General features: G+C 42.3%; 2 protein-coding genes across 7 annotated transcripts in view; one reads left to right on the forward strand and one right to left on the reverse strand.

Annotated features, from left to right (window-relative positions):
• Positions 1 to 1794: 1794 nt before the first annotated feature.
• Positions 1795 to 12869, forward strand: Tifa (TRAF interacting protein with forkhead associated domain). 4 transcript variants are annotated; one of them, XM_042701749.1, is made up of 3 exons: positions 3319 to 3359; positions 4028 to 4090; positions 11504 to 12869. In XM_042701749.1, exon 3 carries the CDS (start codon positions 11516 to 11518, stop codon positions 12080 to 12082), a length of 567 nt encoding a protein of 188 aa, XP_042557683.1. In that variant the 5' UTR covers positions 3319 to 3359; positions 4028 to 4090; positions 11504 to 11515; the 3' UTR covers positions 12083 to 12869. The 4 variants fall into 4 exon arrangements, 3 of the variants coding, with proteins under 3 accessions (XP_042557684.1, XP_042557683.1, XP_042557682.1); XR_006151088.1 differs by lacking the exons at positions 3319 to 3359; positions 4028 to 4090; positions 11504 to 12869 and adding exons at positions 1795 to 2133; positions 3208 to 3308; XM_042701750.1 differs by lacking the exons at positions 3319 to 3359; positions 4028 to 4090 and adding an exon at positions 1795 to 2133.
• Positions 12870 to 17007: 4138 nt separating this feature from the next.
• The window catches only part of Ap1ar (adaptor related protein complex 1 associated regulatory protein), a 29322-nt gene continuing 25908 nt past the window's right edge, over positions 17008 to 20421 (reverse strand). For 2 of the 3 annotated variants that reach the window (XR_006151078.1, XR_006151077.1), the window contains 2 exons: positions 17691 to 18908; positions 17008 to 17626 (listed from right to left, as the gene is read on the reverse strand). Coding sequence is in view for 1 of the 3 variants with exons in the window: in XM_042701683.1 (XP_042557617.1) it covers positions 18643 to 18908 (266 nt within the window). In the remaining 2 variants the exon portion in view is untranslated. Of the gene's footprint in view, positions 18909 to 20421 lie in introns of all 3 variants that reach the window. The other variant, XM_042701683.1, reaches the window with a different exon arrangement.

The raw sequence follows: 20421 nt of genomic DNA on the forward strand, positions 1-20421 counted from the left end.
GAGTTTATTTGCATTATCAAGTTGCATGTGCTATCTTCTGCATTAATGATCTTCAACTGAAAGAGGACACCTGGCTGTCTCTCTAGTAGAGAAGAAATAATAAATGTTGATGATTAACAAACACAATTGCTGACCTTACTGGAATCTGCCTCACGTATGTGTATGCTTTCTTGCCCAGGGGTGGGGTAGAATCCATATCTTCGTGTGTGTGTGTGTATGTGTGTGTGTATGTGTGTGTGTGTAAAATGGGGCTTGAATTAAAGGCCTGAGCCTTTAGCTTTTTTTTTTTCTTCCCGGCTGACACTCTACCACTTGAGCCACAGCTTTTCTTCTGACTGTTTTTGAGATAAGATTCTTCTGGCCTTTATTGCTGATTTCAAACTGTGTTCCTCAGATTTCCACCTTCGGAGTATCCAGGACTACAGGCATGAGTCATCAGCTCCCAGCCTATATTATTTTTCAAATGAATGGTCCTTCTTTTATTTTACTAAATAATGTGTTTCATTGTGATATTCTCATTTACGTATACAGTAGTGCTGGATCATACGCCTCCATGAACCTTTTGCCCTCTCCTGCTAGTGTCCACCCATATAATCCCCCTTTGTTTGTTCATGTGTTCTTTGTGCTTACTTTAGGCCTGCATTCCACCTATGAGAGAAAAGCCCTATGTTGGCTTGCTTCACATAATATGATAATCTCCAATTCCATCCATTTTCCTGCAAATGACATCCTTTTTTCTTCTTTACGGCGGAATAATATTCCATGACATACACACCACATTCTTTATTCATTCACGAGTGTTTATATAGGTTTACTGCCTCAGTCGGCATAGAGCAGGATCATTTGTAGTGGAACTTTTAGTACTACTTCTAGATTTTTGAGGAAACTAAGCACTGACTTCCCTAGTGGCTACTCTAATTTACATCCCCTCCAACAGTGTATGACGGTTTCTTTTCCCCAAACCTGGGGCAAAATTTCATGTGTTCTTCATAACAGCCATTCTGACTGGGGTAAGATGGAATCTCAGTGTTCTTTGATTTGCAATTCTGTTATCTAGTTTTATTGCCAGTGGGAAACCGTCCACAAATAAGCGCCTGTCGTGAAGCTGAGCACAGAATCCAGCGTACAGACGGGCTTCCATTGGTTAAGAAGCAGTGCCCAGGCTCCCCAACCATGAACTAGGGCTGCCAGGTCCTTCCTCTAATTCCAACCCATTTTCTCCTTATCCACCCCAGTCCTGTCTGCTCCGGATATCGTTATCTTTAGCTTTTTCTCTAACCCTCTCGGGGCAGAACAGTGGTCGTGCCTATTGACTGAGCTCGGAGGGACTCGGTGCCAGGGGTCCCCCTGTACCCCGGCTTTGCTTCTGGCGCCCTGGACTCTGGGGCATCAGGACAGGTCCGGGGATGGGTGGAGGGAGGAAAGCGCGGGGACCCCCCACCCCGGGTGGGAGGAATCCTGCCGCGGCCTCAGTTTACACATCTCTAGAATGACCTCCACTCCCTGCCTGCTCAGCACCCCAGGACAGCATGGTTGGGGCGGGGGGTGGGGTGGGGAGGTAAGTTAGGATTGTGGTGACCTAGTTCCTTTCTTTTCAGAATTAGGCCTGGGCATCCAGGTTCAGGAAGGCGTGGTCCAGGCCGGCGCAGGGAGCTTGGAAGCCGGTTGTGAGACCAACCGGAGGCGGAGACCTCGCGGAGGGAAGGGGCGGGCTCCGGGACGCTTCCCGCCCTCCCGCAGCCTTTATAGAGGCCCCGGGGTGCGCGGGCTGCGCGCTGCTGGGAGCGGAGCGGGAGGAGGCCGGGCTCGGTTACGCCCAGCGCGCGCGTCGCCGCCCGGCCCCCCCGTGCGCACAGACCGGGCAGAGCGCAGCCCGCCCCAGTGCGCACAGACCCGGCCGAGCGCAGCCCGGGCCCCAGTGCGCACAGACCGGGCAGAGCTCAGCCCGGCCTCCCCGTGCGCACAGACCGGGCCGAGCTCAGCCCGGCCCCCCGCGCGCACAGACCGCGGCAGAGCGTTGCGCCTTCGCCGAGCCCCGCGCGCGTCTCCGGGTCTGCGGATCGGCGGATCTGCCTGCTCCGAGCCCTGAAAGCGAAGCTGTCCGGGAAAGATCACAGATCCGCCAACCCCAAGGTGAGCCCTCGGAGCCCCAGTCCCGGGGCGAGGCGAGGCGAGGCGGGTCCCCCAGATAGGAATGGGGGGACCGGGGACCGGGGGGACGTGGCCAGCTCCACCTCCTGGAGGGCAGACAGGGGGCAGATATTAAGGAAAAGTTAGGAAAAAATAGCCCCCCTCCAAAAAAACCCCACTATAGCTAGCTCGACCCTAGCCCAGGGATGCGTCCAAAAAAGGCTTAAAAAACAAGTCAATAAATACATGAACAAAATGAGGGGAACACCCCAGAACGGATGGGAGATGGGGGCGTGTCTTCTTTGCACTTTTCCTGTGTGTTGCAAGCATTTTCTTTTTCTTCTAATCAGAACCCGGGGGGGGGGGGGGTGGAGAGGGGGAGTACTGTTTTTGCAGGGTGGCCGCTGACGTTTCCTCCCGCACCCCTCCTCCCGGGCACCCCGAGGCCCCGACGCGATTTCATGGGTTCTACAGGATTTTTGTTGTTGCTGTTCTTTCTTTCTTTCCTTTTTCTCCTGTCCAGACTGGGCTCTGCCGAGGGCCCAGTCTTTGGTTCTGGACCAGAACTTCCTGCCGCAGCCTTGGGGCCTTGGGTCTTAGAAAAGTGGGATGGTGAGCTTCGGATTGGGGATCGGCCAATCGCCCGCTTGAGGGTCTCTTCTCCCCCCCGCCCGCCCCGGGGTTTGAGGTTTGGTCACCCCACATGCACCTCTCCCCCCCTCCCCTTTTTTAAAGACCTGTGATCTGAGATGCGCTGGCTGACCGCGGGGTTTGCCAGAATCTTCAATGCCCTGCCGTTGGGTGATGAGCTTGGGTGGGAGGCTAACTTTTGCTGTGTTGGCCAATTTTCTCTTTCTCTCCTATCAACTTAATGCTCTTATTTGGTGTGTGTGTGTGTGTGTGTGTGTGTGTGTGTGTGTGTGTGTGTGTGAAAGAGAGAGAGAGAGAGAGAGGAGAGAGACACACAGAGAGAAACAGAGACAGAGACAGCGAGAGACAGAGAGAGAGAATATGTGTGTGCTGGGTATTGAATTTAAGGGCCTGGGTTCCAGAACTTACTTAGTTATTTCCCTCCAGGCTGTCTGTCGCTCCACCATGTGAGTCATAGCTCTTCTTCTGGCTTTTTGCTGGTTCATTGGAGATGAAGAATCTCATGGATATTCTGCCCAGGCTGGTTTGGAACCTCAATCCTCAGATCTCCGCCTCCTCCTGAGTTGTTAGGATTACAGGTATGAGCTACTGCCTGGTTCAGTGTTGAGTGTTTGTTGGGGAGAAAAGCCTTTCACAACTTACAGCAGTCACATACTCTCTCCTGAAGGTGAAGAACTGGGCCATGGAAGGATGAAAGCCAGAATTCCCAGGGAACCTTTCCTAACACATCATCGATTATAACACATCATTATTACAGTCAACTGTTTCCAAAAGAAGCAAAAGAAAACTCTTGCAGGGCCCCATGGTTCACACCTGTAATCCAAGTGACTCAGGAGGCTGAGACCTCTTTAGGACCCTAGGGTAAGCCAGGGCATAAAAGTCTCCAAAATAGGCAGAAAAGGCGAGGCTGGAGGCATCGCTCAAGAGGTAGAACACCAGGAGAAAAAACGCTCTTCAAGCATGAGAAAACTTGTTGGCATGCATGGGCACTCAAGGATGCCAAATGTTCTGTTAAACTGCTCGGACATCTGGCTCCTCTTAGCAAACATATCTTGGTATAAAATTTGATTTTTTTTCATTTGAAAGACAAGCAGGCATCAGCAGTGTGGAGTAGTACATTTCTTCAGTTTTGCAGGACCACAGGGGTGGAGATCGGTAGCCCTGCAATGGGCATGGGCAATGGCAAGGGTGTTTTCCTCAGCACTCTGTGTCCACACCTTACATGTATTCACTCTTCTTTCCCTAGAGAGTGGCCAGAAGCATTTTCTAGAATCAGAATCTAACCGGTGTGCAGCTCTGTGACTCCCAGGTGAGTGTGGAAATCCCAGGATTGTACACTGAAGAGGCGGCCCCCTCTCCATAGATCAGGAGTGAACGGACCCCTTCTGCTTTCCCTGACAAGGCTGAGAATATGGCTTGTTTTCAGTTCTATATTTGTTGTCTGTTTATTGTAGTTCCTTTGTTAATGTGGATCTGTTTGTCAAATCAGTTGTCAAACAGTTGTTTTACAACTTGGGGATGCCAGATATCAAACTTTGCTCTATTCTGATACTTTGCTAATCTCCAACTCCATTTTAATCACATACACAGACCTACACACACACAGACCTATACCTGATGTTTCTTGTAAAGAAAATGGGTAAAATATTTAAAGAGATTTGAATGCACATAGCATGCAGTTCCAAAGGTGCAGGGTGAACAGTGAAGACTGACTCTTCTTTCTGCTCCTGGTCTCGGTGTGTGTGTGTGTGTGTGTGTGTGTGTGTGTGTGTGTGTTTTCCATATACAATGTCCAGTACCACTATATCAGCTCATGGTTATTGGCAATTTAAGACTAATTGGAGTACCTATACACTTTATAAAACATCCATCAATCTCAATCTTAAATGTAATTTTTTTTTGTCCTTTTAGTTATTTGGTTAGTTTCTACTAGTGTTACCTTGTGGGTTTTTGTTGTTGTTTTATAGTAGTTAATTGGAAAGTCTCATGGACTTTCCTGCCATGTTCCTCAGATCTCAGCCTCCTGAGCACATAGGATTACAACTGTGAACCACGGACAAAGAAGTCATAAGGCTGAGAAACACCTGATAGCAAATAGCTCTTAGGTTAGTCTGCTGTCTTTCATACCTTCCTAAAACAGAGGAATGCATTTGTTAGGTCAGATTAGAGCGCAGTAACAAATCTCCCCCCAAATCTCAAGAAAGACTAGACTTTCTTGTTCAACTTACATATCCTCTATGTATCTGTCTTTGACCCTTCCTTCTTGGACCCAGACTGAAGTTATGATGGGAAAAAAGGAAAAGTGAAATGAAATAGTGGTTTTTCTGTATCCCTTCTGCTCACATCACTTGGGCTTTCGTTCTTGTTGACACTCATGTTGCTAGAGCAACAGGTCTAAAGGGATGGACCATCAGTTCTCTTTCCAAAGGCTTACAGCATAACTTTGCAAAATAGACAAAAGGTGGTATTTCCAGGGTAAATCTCAGCAAGCATAGAAAGGGAATGTTGTTTTTTTCTTTGTTTTGTTTCAGAGCTGAGGACTGAACTCAAGGCCTAGCACTTTGAGCCAGGCAAGTGCTCTTCCTCTGAGCTAAATCCCCAACTCTTTTTTGTTGTTTTCTTTACCTAGCATAGTCTTAATGACAGTATTTAGTAAAGATGGCACACAGAAGTGACCTCATTGAAGATTATTGAGCAGTAAACCCCTAGTTAGTACTGGCCTCCTGAGTAGCTAACATTACAGGCATGAGCCATGGGCACCTGGCTGCTCATATGTATTATTAATGGAACAATACAAAAGTCCAGACTATTTCTGTTTCAGTATTTTTAATTCTTTTATTAGTATATTTTAAGCAATAGCACCCATTTCCAAAGAATGTGAATTACATTCTTCAGTAAATACTAGAGACTTTTTTTTTATCAAGTAATTTGGTGAAAATTTGGTAATTTTCTTAAAAAGTATTTTTTAGTTAGGCATGTTTTGCAATTTCTTGAAATTGTTAAAATAAAAAAAACAACTAGATAGTTCACTAAAAATTTTAATGCTGGATCCAAGGTCACATTGAAGGATTGTTTCTAGCCTAATTTTTGATACACATGTTTATACATAAATAAAGTGGCAGTTTATATTTAAGTTTTTGATCACTTATAATTTCTGGAACACATAAAATGGATTGTATTTTCACCTGCAGGATCATGGCTGAAACATTGGGTTATATTCCCTGGCTAGGGTACTAAGTCCCACAAATGACTGGTCATCTTCACTGTTTGGCATTTATGACGGAATGTTCCAGAAGGGCTGTTTTAGGGTCCTTTACAAAGTTTCTTCATGTAGCTGCTTCCTGTTTCATTGCAACTGTTCATAACAGATTGGGGTGTTTTTTTTTTTCTTGAATAGCTATTTTTCTTGATGCTTCTCCTTATCTTCCAAGTTATCTTTTAATTTGGGCAATTTCTGTTGTTTGGAGCTTTTGTTTTCCTCTCTAAGAGTTGGTAATTGTGTATGGCCTGTGGAGCACTCAGAAAGTATGGCCTTCCACTCCATGCACTCGCATGAATGCTGTGTGCTCACTCAACGCAATGTGCTACACAGCCTGTTGTACCGCTGTGAGGCGTTGGATATTTACCTCGGCTGCATCCACGTTTAGGAAATTCTTGCAGTTTTTCCACTTGTGGATTAGCAAGACTGAGATTGGTGCCTATGATTCCAAGATCACAGATGGTCTCATTGCTGTCCAGAGCAGCCCTTTGCTCTTTCAATTCTGCTGGGTTAACCCTGGCTGGTAAGAGTATAACTCGTCCAAGGCGCAGGGTTTGCTGCACTGTTTTTGTGGTCGAGTCATCCTTGTGCAGTTTAGTTTCTTTGGTTTTCAGATTCTCCTTGTCAGTCAAAAGTCCATTGGTTTGGCGCAGAGGGTGGATGGTGAGAAAGATGTTTTTGGTGAGTATTAACGGCCTGGCAAGCTTAGCCCGAGCAGGTAGGAGTTCAGCCGGTTGGCTTGCTATGTTCGGGAGGCAAACTGTTTGATCCATGACCTTCATGCTCTCCGTGGCCTCAGTTTGGTCGGTGACCCCTGCTGAACGAGTTCCAGCAGCCTGGATGTCAACAGATGTGGCGGCCTCAGTTAATTGGGGGCTCTTAGTTTCTTGCATGTTCTTGCTGAGCAAGGTGGTTCCATCTGTGTTTAAATCTTCCACTACCAAAGTAGATTTGGCAGCCTGGCATCTTGTGGCTCCTCCCCTTACTTTTTGGAGGTTTGAGGTTTTGAGGACAATATCGGTGGGACAGGCAGCCTCGCACCATTTAAGCTTGTTGCCTGCTTCCCTAGCCACCAGGTGTTTAGTGGTTGGGGCTTCTGTTCTTGGGGAGCTCAGGTCAAACCTGACTCTCTTTGTGAGCTTTGAGCGGGACCTGCCGAGTGGAGCGTCATCTGCGGAGGCACCAACCTTTGTAGTGTTTCTAACCATGGTGCCCAAAACTCTTTTAGCATTCACTGTCTTTTTGGTCAATAGACAGTTTAAAAGTTTACAACCTTGTTCCCCCAGGAGTTGTGCATTCGAGGACTTGCTTCGCTGTTTGACCTCTTTGTTTGTAGAATGATATCTCGCTTTGAATTCATCATAGTTGTCCATGAATGGACAGCTCTTTTTTTTATGCTTCTCCTTGGTGTTTGAGGAGGCCCGGAAGAGGTTCGTTTTCTTTGCTGTCAATGTTCGCAAGTCACATTGCATAGTCTTGTCCGTCTTCAATGCCACCTTGCTCTTGCCTGGCTTAATCCCATTGTCTGATGAGCATTTCCTGGCAGCCAGGTTATCAGTGAGTCGGCCCTCGATTATGTGGCCACTAAAGGTGTTTACGATGCGCTTGATGGTCAAAGCGGGGCTGTCAAGAGCTGGTACGGACAGACTAGATTTGGCACTGGAGGGCTGGAATCCAGCAGTCGGGTCATCAGTTGAGATATTCACTGCTGAAGCTGAGAATTCAGGGGTTTGGACATCTCTTTTGGGGCCCATGGTAGCATGCTCTTTCTTGTTCTGTGGGGTTCTGAGGGGCTTAATGTCCTCTATGGATGATTTACACTCAGTCCCCTGGGATGCAACGGCTTGGCCCTGCAGGATTTCATGTTTTAAGTTCTGAAGGCGGAGGTTAGTCATTACAAGGGCTTTGTGCACATCCCGCTTCTTCAAAGAAGACATGAGAACACCCGAAGCTGGCTTTCTGAGGGCCGTATTGTCAAAGGCTGGCGGGCACGGGGTGGTTGGAAAATCGCCATTATTGGTCATAAAGAGTGGTCTGCACAGATAATCCTTTGTGTCAGAGATAGGAGCCCCGGGTGAGGACTGGGGGTCCACAGTAGTTGGCAGATCGTTACTTTTGGTCATCCAGAGGGGTCTATGTAGATTAAACTCCTCCTCAAAGGGGGTTTGCTTGTTTGTTCTGACTTCTCCTACAGTCTGACCTATGCCATCCGTAACCCAGTGGGGTGTACACAGATTGCTGTTGTCTGCGGCCAAAATAGGAGTCCCCGCAGATGATGGCCTTGGGGTCCTTTCCTTCTCTAGGGGGCACCCCATTATCAAGTACTTGCCATGGCTGGGCACCGAAGAAGCCTTGCACCAGTTCGCTTCGAGTCTGTCACCAGAAGTTGCCCTCTCAGATGGCTGGCTGGTGGTGGCTGCTTGACTTTCTTCTCTCTGCCCTTTGGGCGCCATTTGCCTCAGCCCCTCCCCACCGTGGGGGATTAGGGCCTTGTTCTTTTCAAGTCCTAGTCTTTAGATTAAACTCCAGTCCGTATCTTACTAGAAATATCCCTAACTACCAAAACAGTTCCAAATGAGCAGCTTCAAAAACGCTAGAATCGTGCTGTGGCGTGTGCCATGGCTCTCGTTCTTAGGTATAGAACAAAGTGAACTTTGTGAACAATCTGACTCTAGAATGTAATTCTCTGCGTAGAACCTCTATGATGCTTCGGGCGGAGCTCAAGGAAAAACGGTATCACAAGTAGTGACAGCTGAGCCATGTGTGTCTCCGTAGTTTTCTGTGGTTTCTGTGTGTCAGAACAGCAACATGCCAGTTGCAAATATTTCTTAATCTTAGCATTTATATATCTGTTGGCATTTATTTAAGGAAACATCGACATGAACTCTGGCGCTACATTAATTGGTTAAACAGTCTTCATCCTCATTAATTCTGCATCTTGTATGTGTGTATGTGTGTGTGTGTGTGAGAGAGAGAGAGAGAGAGAGAAAGAGAGAAGGGGGGAGGGAGGGAGGGAGGGAAGGAGAGAGGGAGGGAGGGAGGGTCCTGTGGTTTGAATTCAGGGCCTGGGTGTGGCCCTTGAGCCTTGGTGGAGCCACAGCTCCACTTCTGGCTTTTTTTTTGCTGGTTCATTGGAGATAAGAATCACATGGACTTTTCTGCCCAAGCTGGCTTTGAGTCATGGTCCTCAGATCTTAGCCTCCTGAGAAGCTAGGCTTACCAGCCACCAGCACCCAGCACTATGTATCTTTTAAGACACCTTTGATTACTCTTTAATTTCCTTCTCTTTATAACAGAGATAATGTCAGCACCAGTGAGTTGTGGATGTAAAGTAGTATTGTCCCTTTCCACTCAATAAATGGTCCCCTGACTAGTGCAGAGAGCCATCCACTGGAGGTTCGTGGAGGGCTCAGAATGATGAATCAATTCCATCTTCACGGAATCAGAATTTGTAATCTGAGCTACTTTGATGGATAGGATGGATCAAGAGGATTTTGGTTTAAGGTCAGCCAGGGCAAAATGCAAGAGAGATCTCAGATCAACAAAGCATCTGATATGATAATGCATGCATGTTTTCAGTTGAGAACTACTTCTTTGTTTCACAATGAATTTAACTTTACTAGTCAGATAGTCTAAAAAGAGAATCCAGATATCCAAAGCAAGACCAGTCTGTAGCTGGTCCAGCAGCAGTTTCCTTCTGAGCCATACTAAGGTCCTCATGGAGACAAGCTAGCTTTTCTGAGGTGGTCTACAGTATGATCAGACCAAGGGGGATCATCACAGGGTTTTGGGTCAACACCTCAGCCCACTCCACCAGTGCTGGAACCGCTTGCCTGTGTCTACTTGTGGAGAAGTAAGTGTAGTGTGTGTCAACACAAGTTTGGAGAAAGTCACTATAAGATCACAAGCAACTTTTTAATCTGGGTGTGGTTTTCATAGCTATAATCCCCAGCACTTGGGAGGTGAAGGTGAGGAAGGAAGACAAAAGAATTAGAGTGGACTATGAGACATTTTAAATCTTTTTTACTGTTTGAATTTTGAAAAAAACATATATAGTTAGTAAGTGGCAGTTTTATGTCAAAATAACTTTTCTTGTTGCACTAGTATACATATTCCAGTGATTAGCAAGGGGACAGGTGGTGAAGTGTGGGGCCTCAGGACTGAGGCCTCTAAGGATGTGGTTAGCAGCAGTTGGATGACGATACTTGTGGTTCAGGGTCGTTTTCTCAGCCAGTCACTAGGAATCATTGATCATAAAAAATAATTGCAGCACCAATGTACACTGTGATGTTTAGAACTACCTTATTAGATTTTTAAAAAAATAATGCTTGAATTTTGAAGTTTGTGCGTGTGTGTGTGTGTGTGTGCGTGTGTGTGTATATGTGCACACCCATGCATGCATGCACGTAAGCACACCAATATTGGGACTTGAACTCAGCCTTTTTCACTTAAAAATAAAATTTTAAACTATAGAATACATGAACTATTTGAAGCATTTACTCTTTTGATTCATTTACTTACTAGAAACTGAGGTTAGGATGTAAGGATAAAAAGTTGCAATAAATCTGTTTATGGCATTTGAATTTCCTTTTGAACCATGTTTCACTATAATAATAATCTTGTTGTGAAACAATAATCAATATTTTCTTTCCACATATGTCTTCTGATAGGATTCCAACCAGAAATTATTTATTTTGCTGACTTCCTTTTTAAAGTACAATGACCATATTTTGTTTGAGCTCAGATTATTCTGTTTAAATGAGAAAGAACAGGCTGTTTGATGCTACCCTTACAAGCTTTTAATGTTAATAATCATTCCTTGTCATTCTTAAGATTATGTGTATGGTCATATAGTTAAACCAGAAATGGAAATATAAATGGATAGGAAAAGAGATTAGAATAAAATTTCACGTACTGCAGGGTGCCTGTGTTTCCTGTAATCCTAGTTATTCAGGAGAAGGAAATCTTAGGATCCAGGTTTGAAGCCAGCCCCGACAGACAAGAGACATTTTCTTCTTATCTCCAATTAACCAGCAAAAGGGTATAAGTGGCTCAAATAGTATAGCACCAGCCTTGAGTGAAAAAGGTAAGGGACAGTGCAGAGGCCCTGAGTTCAAGCCCTAGTACTAATACAAAAAGAAAAATAAAAGTCTGATGCTAGTGGCTCATGCCTGCAATCCTAGCTACTCAGGAGACTGAGATCTGAGGATCATGGTTTCAAAGCCAGCCTAGGCAGGAAAATCCACGAGACTCATAGACTCTTTTTAGCCACCAGAAACCAGAAGTGGTGCTATAGTTCAAGTGGTAGAGAGGTCACCGTGAACTGAAGAGCTGAGGGACAGCATCCAGGCCCAGAGTTCAAGCCCTACGACTGACAAAAAAAAAAAAAAAAGGAAAAAGAAAAAAAGTTCTCCACACATGCAGTATGGGTTTTTAGCTAATTTGGTGATTTCATTGTTGCAGGCTGAGCTCATCATGTCTAATTTTGAAGATGCTGACACAGAAGAGACATTAACTTGTCTCCGGATGACTGTTTACCATCCTGGCCAGAATGGTGGAATATTTAAATCAATAAAGTTTTACAACAGAGAGAAACTCCCCTCTAGCCAAGTGGTGAAGGTTGGACGAAATTCCAGTATCTGTCAGTATACTTTTCTGGACAGACAGGTTTCCCGAGTCCAGTTCTCTTTGCAGGTATTTAAACAATTCAACAGCTCAATCCTCTCTTTTGAAATAAAAAATATGAGTAGGCGGACCAGCCTGATGGTGGACAGCCAGGAACTGGGCTACCTCAATAAGATAGATCTGCCGTACAGGTGCATGGTCCGATTTGGTGAGTATCAGTTCCTACTGGAGAAGGAAGATGGAGAGTCTGTAGACTATTTTGAGACTCAGTTTATTTTGTCTCCAAGACCACTCTTGCAAGAAAACAACTGGCCAACACAGAATCCCATACCTGAGGATGGGAGTTATTTGTCTTTTTCCATGCAAAGTGCATCACCTACAGAGATGGATGAAAATGAACTGTGGATACAAGCATAAGAAGAGAGTAGGGTGATATGGCTATAAATGCTTGGTAGATTTTCTACCCTTCAGAGTTCAGCTATGCTGTTGTTTGGGATTTGGTATTATTAACCTTTGCAAGACCGTACACAAGATGGTAAGTGGTGGAGTGAACTGTGGCATTCCTGAGCCTGTGAAGAATTAAGCATACACCTGCAAGGGTTCAGGTCTAAAGATAACCTAGGTGACGAGACTGGTTTTCTGCTTGATTGAAGCCCTGTGTTTTGCTTTTGTAAGCAACTGTCTCTAAGTTGGATCGTTTTCTTTTCTGTCGTCATTCATTTTCAAGGCAAAGGCTTCAGGCAGGGAGTCAGTGTGTCTGCAGCTTGTTAGAACTTGTTAGAATCACAGTACTGTGTTATTGCAGCAGAGTAGTAGAGTACTGGGTACTGTGTGCATAACCTGTGGCTTACTTACAGTTATTACTCACGAAAGATTTGCATTTCTTTCTGTGGACTATTTATTCCTAAAATGACTGTTCTCTATTTCAGCATTTCAGCAATATAGACATTTTGTAAAGAACCATCCTGCTTATGAAACATATATGTGTATATGTATATATATATATATATATATATGTATATATATATATATCTACCAAATTCAAATTGTGATTTTTGTGTATTTTATACAATTTTAAATTTCTCATGTTCAAATTTTAATAGCATCTGTGCACATAATAAAGTCAAAGATTATTTCCCTTACCATTAAAAAATTGTTTTTCTAACGAACTTTACAATTTAGGTGCGGGGGAGGGGGGAGTATAGTTGTGGAGATGGGAGGGAAGGGAGGGTAGGGTAAAAACAAAGCAGGAGGCAACAATGCTTGATAAGAAATGTACTCATTACCTTGCTCATGTAATTGTAACCCCCCTGTACAGTATTTTCACAATAAAAACTTACTTAAAATTGTTTTTCTTGAGAAGAAAAAGCACTGTTTCTAGGTGACTTTTAAAGGAAATTACATATTTCTAAAATTTTAGCATCAAATTAAGTGTCTGTATTTAAAGATTCTCATTCAACTCTACAACTAAGTTAAAGTGAATGTTATATTAATAAGAATGATAACCATTCAGTTATATAAGTCTAGCATTCCCAGGAAGTGAGGCAACTTGTATAATTCTCTAGATAAGTGAAATTACCCATTGTAAAAGGTTTATTTTGTGAAAACAAAATGTAATACCTTTCTATTTTGAAATTTGTTTCAAAACAAAAGGTAATCAATTTCTATTTTGTTTGTATTGTTTAGGAGATAGAGTCTCAGTATTTAGCCCAGGCTGGTACTGAACTTGACATCTTGCCTCGGCTTTCTGAGTGTTGGGATTACATCTGTGTACTATCTTAATGTACTGCCTTAATGTAACCATATTCCTAGAAAAGCCTTCCTAAAATACCTTTTTTTTTTTTTTTGACAGTACTAGGGTTTGAACTGGGGGCTTTTTGTTTGCTTGTCTGGTACTCTACTACTTGAGCCATGCTTCTAGTCTGGCTTTTTGCTGATTATTTAAAGATGGAGTCTAGTGGATTCTTCTGCCAGGGCTGGGTTTGAAACATGATCCTCCAGCTCTCAGCCTCCTGTGTAGCTAAGTTTATAGGTCTAAACCCCCTGGTTCCTAGTGCTAAAATAATTATGAACTTTTCAGCCTGTGATCATAGGAATGTTAATCCTAGTAAATCTTGATCTTGATTATCCATCACTCCTGGCCTGAAGAATGTGATGTCAAATACTTCAGCTCTATCTTCTTTCAGCTGGGCGTTACTATGGAGACAACTACTTGCCTCTATTCAAAATGGCTTGATGACTACTTCAGTTCCCACGGTTTCATTTTCTGTTTACTTCCATGGTAGGCAGTCATGGTCTGCCCAAAGATGTTCAAGTGTCCATGCACTAAGCAACAGAACTTAGAAGTTTGTTGTCCCATAGCAAGAGCAATCAAGATTGAAGATGGAAATAGGTCACTCATTAATTGACTTTAACTAGCATGATCTTGGATTATTCTGGACCTAATTAATTACAGGGCCCACAAAGGTTAAGAAGGGCAAAACAAGATGCCAGCATGATGAAGTAGGAGAACTTGATTTGCTGAGGTGGGGCTTTGAAGGTGGAGGCCACCAGCCAACGAAAGCAGCAGTGGTACGGAAGCTGGAAAATGTGCGTTGCACATCCAGAAGCTGGGAAGCTGAAGGCACCTCTAGAAAAAATAAACAAGTTCATTGACTTGGTTTTAGTACAGTGAGAGCTGTTTGACTTTTCCCCTACAGTGTTTCAAGATGCTAAATGTATTGTAAATTACTAAGCTGCAATTACTTATAGCAACAACAACAAAATAGACATCTAAATGACTCCTTCTGACATGAGGTATTTGTCACTTCTTACCACCTTCATTCTGCTTTTTCTAGAATTATAGTTTCCTGCCTCATGTAGTTACGAACTAGACCATCTAGCTTGTTAGAAGTGCTTATAGTGTAAAGGGCTTCATGACTATCTATAAGTAATGCATATGTAATGCAATGTCACACTTTGCTTTGGGTGACATTATCACTTGTCTCTTACCTTTTGAGGCCGACAAATGAGTTGCTAAATTACAAAGTTTTAATTTTAAGGAATTCCTGTATTATTGTCATGGAACAGCAGGTGGTATTTAGGGTCACACACACACAAAGAAAACCCCTCAAGTTCATACAAAATAGCTCATCCTTTCTTCTAATGGATATCCTGCAGAGCCTTTGTTCAAGTCGAGACTATTCAGTTAAATTCTACTTTTTTGTTATTCTCCTAGCAGTCTGATAAAGGAGAGACTGGGCTGTTAAGAAGTAACTTAGCACTATTCTCCAAAGAACAGAAATGCTTTCCCCTAAGCTTGATTCTAATAAGGCAATAATGGATCAATAGGTTAGTAATAGTATTGTACTGATTTACAGAGTATAAAAGCTTTGGCAGAGCTACCCAGACAGAGGAACTGGCTGTTAGAGGGAAACTGAGGTATCTTTTTTTTTTTTTTTTGATTTTTGTTTTGGTCCGGTCGTGGGGCCTGAACTCTGGGCCTGGGCACTGTCCCTCAGCTCTTCAGCTCAAGGCTAGTGCTCTTGAGCCACAGCGCCACTTCCATCTTTTTTTTCCTGCTTTTGTGGTTCTGAGGAATCGAACCCAGGGCCTCATGCATGCAAGGTAAGCACTCTACCACTGAGCCAACTTCCCAGCCCAAACTGAGGTATCTTATAGAACAGAAAGATGGAGTGTGGCAGACTTAAGGCTGGACTCGGGCTGGGTGCCGGTGACTCACGCCTGTAATCCTAGCTACTCAGGAGGCTGAGAGCTGAGGATCTCAGTTGAAAGCCAGCCCGGGCAGGAAAGACCATGAGACTCCATTAAACCACTCAGAAAATCAGAAGTGGTGCTGTGGTTCAAGTGGTAGAGTGCTAGCCTTGAGCTGAAGAGCTGAGAGACAGTGCCCAGGCCCAGAGTTCAAGCCCCATGGCCAACAACAACAAAAAAGACTGGACTCACCCTCCCCTAGCACTGACCCACTTTCTACAGTCTAGTGTTGAGCTGGGCTGTGAATAAGGACTGGTTCATTTCCCTTTTGCCATGTATCCTGACTTTTTTCCTTTCTGAAAAAGGATTAACTGTATATTCTGCCAGGGCTTTTATGCACAAGTCTAGTTTATTGCTTACACCAGTGGCAAAAACAAAGGCACATACAGTGAGTTCTCTACCTCCTCAGCCCTCAAGGATGCCCCTAAGCTGGCATAACACTGAACCAAGCAGCACTGGTGACAGACCAGGGAAGCACAGCGTAGCGTGGCTGTCACTGTGGAGCCAGGGTGAGCAGCCTTACAGCCTGTTATCTGGGGGCATGGTGAAGTTCCAAGCCTCACAGGAACTGTGGAGACATGGCAGCCTTCTGTGAGCAAGGGTCCCACAACAGTTCCTCTGTCTTGCCACATTCCACAAGGGATCTCAGGGCTGTCAAGGCTTGCTTCAGTGCTGGTGAGTGCTTTCTGCATAGACTGTGTGTGATGAGCAAGTCACCTGACTCTTCTTCTGCCCTTTTGTCTCACCAGAAACACCTTGATTCTACTGTTGCATCTTCTCTGTGTGAATACAGCCATTTTGGACCTGAGCCATATGTGTCACAATGGGAGTACTCTATATCTACTCTTAAGCCCTTTGAATACAATCTCTTTTAGAAGTTAGAGCAATTCTTTTGAAAATGCAAATCTAGTCACGACTATCCTAACTTGCAGTAACTGTCAAGGGCCTAGTGCATCAAATAAAATTCACTCTTAAAATATGCTACATGGCTTCGCATAAACTGACCTGACCCCTCCCAGTATGGTATTGTGTGACTCCCCTTCATCATGATGCCTTAGTCAGAGGTCTTGAATTCTCCAAACATACCTGATTCCCTCTTCAGGAGCTTTGTAATTGCAGCAAGATCTTTGCTTACAATCTCCGCCCTCACCCTCTGCCCCCATTTATTTTTAAACCTGGCTAGTTCCTGCCTGATAATTAGGCATCCGCTGGAATATCTCCTTGGAGGGGATCCTCATGATTTATCAAGAGTAGTCACTTGGCCCCAGTCACCTTTGCCTGTCACTATATGCATTTCATACCTGTGATTTTCTTATTATTTACTATGTCTCTCATTACAATGGTAAGTAAAAAGCAGATACTGTATTCTTTACTGCTTACTTTCTGTCAAGCCAATTTTCTAGTGTTTGCTGAACACTAAAAAATGTCTATTTTTAAAAATAAACATAAGGCAAAACATTAATCTTTTTCTTAGTAGTTAAACCACACTTTCAGGTTCAGTTCCATCTTTCTTTCCTTATTCACTTGTAAGATTTAGTAAGTGTAAGTCAGGAATCATGGTATCTGCATCTCTATTATCAAACAATGTATATCTTTTAAGTGTAAAAATGTATTTATTCACAATCCTTGAGAAGTTACCATTCCTTCAGAAAATTCCTTATGAACAAAAAGCCAAGAAAAATTACAAGAGTAACTTATGCCAAACCAAAAATATACATCTGATGTATATAAACTTTACAAAGCAGTAACACAGGCAATTTGAATATAGAGTACCTTTAGAATATTTCCAATGACATAGCAACAATTTAAATTAGGTTAAGACAGATATAAATAACAGCATTACCTAATGTGTCATATTTACATACTGAAGTGTTGTTTTTGATTATATGAAATTTAAAATGGACAAAAAACCTATAGTTATCATTGCCTAGCAGTTCAAATAGTGAAAGGGCCACATGATTTTTCCTAAATATAGCACGAACTTGAAGTTGCTATTAGGTCTGGACCTTCCTATGGTTTGAGAACATGCACTGTCATTGTTGCAAGAGAAGGAAAGAAAAAGATACTAAGGAAAACCCCTGAACAGTTTGCTTGCTAAAAATCACACTCAATTCTTGGCTAAATCAAGGAAAGCTTTACAGGCTTGGGCTTTTATACTGATACATAAACTCTAAGAAAGTTAACTGTCCATCACAAAATGCAGTTTTTCTATATACACATACACACACACATATGCATATATATATATATATATACACACACACACACACACATATATATATAGACATACTTAATTCCATCCCAGGAAAGCACCTTGTACTACGAGGCAAAGGAAAACGTAATAAAATCAATGGAACCTTTCATACCAGAAAGGATTTTATTTTTAAATACCCGTATTAACTTTTAACGTTTTCCTTTCTTAAATCACTCAGATATGTTCTGTATAAAATCTTTCTAAGATCATTCACTGGAAGTATGTAACTTAAAATAATGACAGCTAAAAACTTAAGAAATCAATTAAAAGTCAATATAGTGGCATGTAAAAAGAAAAACCTAAATCCATATATTTTCAAATACTATTTGTCATCATCACCCAGTTACAACGTTTAATCTGAGAGCTTGTTTTATATTATCTTTTGGTAAGATTGAATCAACATCTTCACACTGGGATTAAGTAATAGGCATGGAAAGAAACTGATACTTGAGCATTTCTTCATTTATCCAGATTAACTGTGCTATTATATAACAAAACACAAAGAAGTCACAGAAGTGAATAAAGCAGGAAAAGGGAAGATTATTCTAAGAACTATCCTGTGCCCCTGTCATATTTGAGAATTAACCAAAAGTACTTTTTAACATTTTCATAGTTATAAAATAATGATATAGGCTCAGCAGTAAAACATTCAAAACAAAATTAATGAAGATTTTTAAAATATGTAAATATACAAGAGTAAACCAGTAGTGCTATAAAGAGTTAAAATTAATTTAATTAATAACATGACAGACCCATTAAATTGGTCTTGAAAAGCAGAAGGCAGATGATAAAATTGCACTTAATTCTGAAGCATTTCAGGTCTATCTTATCATACCTATTCTTCTCTAATAAAATAAGCATGTACAACATGGTTTCGTACTTCTGCCTTACAAGGCTGAGCACACCATTTATACATTCCAGATGGTTTTTAACATTTGGTCATAACATAAATAGGATCATATGTTTTATCCTATCGAATCTGCTGATCTGCATCTGACTGCTTTATGCTGGAATCAGACAGTTCCAATACAGGATTCACAAATCCAGAATACTCAGAATTGCCATTATCATCCATTTCGGCACTAACAAAGTCATTCTCCCACTCTAGTCCGTTGGAATCGTCAGAGGCTGATGTAGGATTGCTTCCAGTCTTTTTGCTGCTATACTTGAGTGCAGCTCGGAGAATGTCTTCCTCTGTTCGGGAACGTTCTCTCATTGGAAGCATTCTATTCATTCCTACAATTTGAACAAAGTGTTTAAGAAAATAAGCATCAGTAACCCCTCTGTATAGTGTTTATGCAATAAAAAACATATTAAAAAAAGAAAATAAGAATCAAAGACAAAAAGCTCTGTTAAAAACTTGCCCATTTATATTGTTGTTATTGCTATTGTTTTACTGGATTTGATTTGTGAATTAAAGAGTCAGGTCTGGGGAGGCCTTCTGAAGGAAAAGTTGTAGAGTCTAATGCTGATGGATGCTTTAACTCAGAAACTAATGCTCACCAAAGGGCAGTTCTGATGCAAAATCGATCATCTGAAGATGAAATTTCTGGAGTCACAAATCAAATAGAATGGATGTTGGTCTTCAACTGCTTTTAGTCTTACATGGCTAAGTCAATGTCTCTGCCGGGGTCTTTTCCTACCTATATGATAATATATCAACTGCATTCCCCAAAGAATGACAATCACTACAATGATAGAGACAAAAGCACACACTTGCCCCACACTTCCTGGTTCCTATTACTATTGCATGTACTTCCAATATATCCATTAGGTCCTTGACAATGCTGTGAAGTTAAATACAGTCCTAGAATCGACTCCATTTTAAAGATAAGGAAACTGGGGAAGAAAGGTAAGTGATTTATATATTGTCACACAGCTACGAAGTGGTGGAGTAGAAATTTATTTTCAATGCTAGAGATGGAATGTAGAGCCCTGAATCAATTTGAATTGTCTGTCTTATTCCAAATTTTGTGTTCTCTAGTATTCTAACCACCACAACAGCACAGATATTTCTAGAAGAAACTGTGCTGGGTCTAATTTTGAGCAGAAATAATTGGCAAGAAGTAAGAGTGTCCAAAATCTTGGAAGAAAAAACAAAACAATGTCATTATATTAGCAGAAGGAGGGGAGAGAAGTTTCCATTTATAATTTCAATTTATAAGATTTGATTTTGGTCATTTAAATAGGGATACAGGTGGACCCATTGCAACAATGAGATGCACAAGTCATTATGTCGAAAAACGAACTTTACAACTTTGGCCAGGGATGGGGGTGGGAGGAGTGGGAGATGGGAAGGGTGGGAAGGGGAAACAAAGGAGGAGGCAACAATGCTTGATAAGAAATGTGCTCATTATCTTGCCCAGGTAATTGTAACCCCTCTATATGGTATTTTCACAATAAAAAAAAAAAGATTTGATTTTGGCTTATTATCAAAATTACTAAAATCTAGGATTGCCAAAGAGATTGTGAGAGTAATTATATAATCAATGACTTTTTTTTCTCACCCTAATGAATCGGATACCACAGTAAACAACAACAATAAAAAAAAAGCCCCAAATGCCTGGATGACTGGTTTCTGTTACTCTTGAAAAATTAATTACAAAGATTCAACCCAGAAAAGCAAATTTTTTTAGATAAGAGACAATATAAAGGTATCAGCCAGATAGTAAAATTCTGTGGATTTATGTCTAAAGGAAGCTGGATTGCACATAAACAAATCAGCAAATTTCTACTGGACTCTGTCCTC

The sequence above is a fragment of the Dipodomys spectabilis genome, unplaced genomic scaffold, assembly GCF_019054845.1.
Source record: "Dipodomys spectabilis isolate Male_0828 unplaced genomic scaffold, ASM1905484v1 ptg000297l, whole genome shotgun sequence".
Classification (NCBI taxonomy): Eukaryota; Metazoa; Chordata; class Mammalia; order Rodentia; family Heteromyidae; genus Dipodomys; species Dipodomys spectabilis.

Excerpts from the sequence above, each read along its gene's own strand:
- Tifa (XM_042701748.1), top strand. The coding sequence starts at position 6,701 with ATGGTGAGAAAGATGTTTTTG. Across the intron at positions 6,722-11,503 it reads TGGTGAGAAAGATGTTTTTG|GCTGAGCTCATCATGTCTAA; the intron begins GTGAGTATTAAC and ends TCATTGTTGCAG.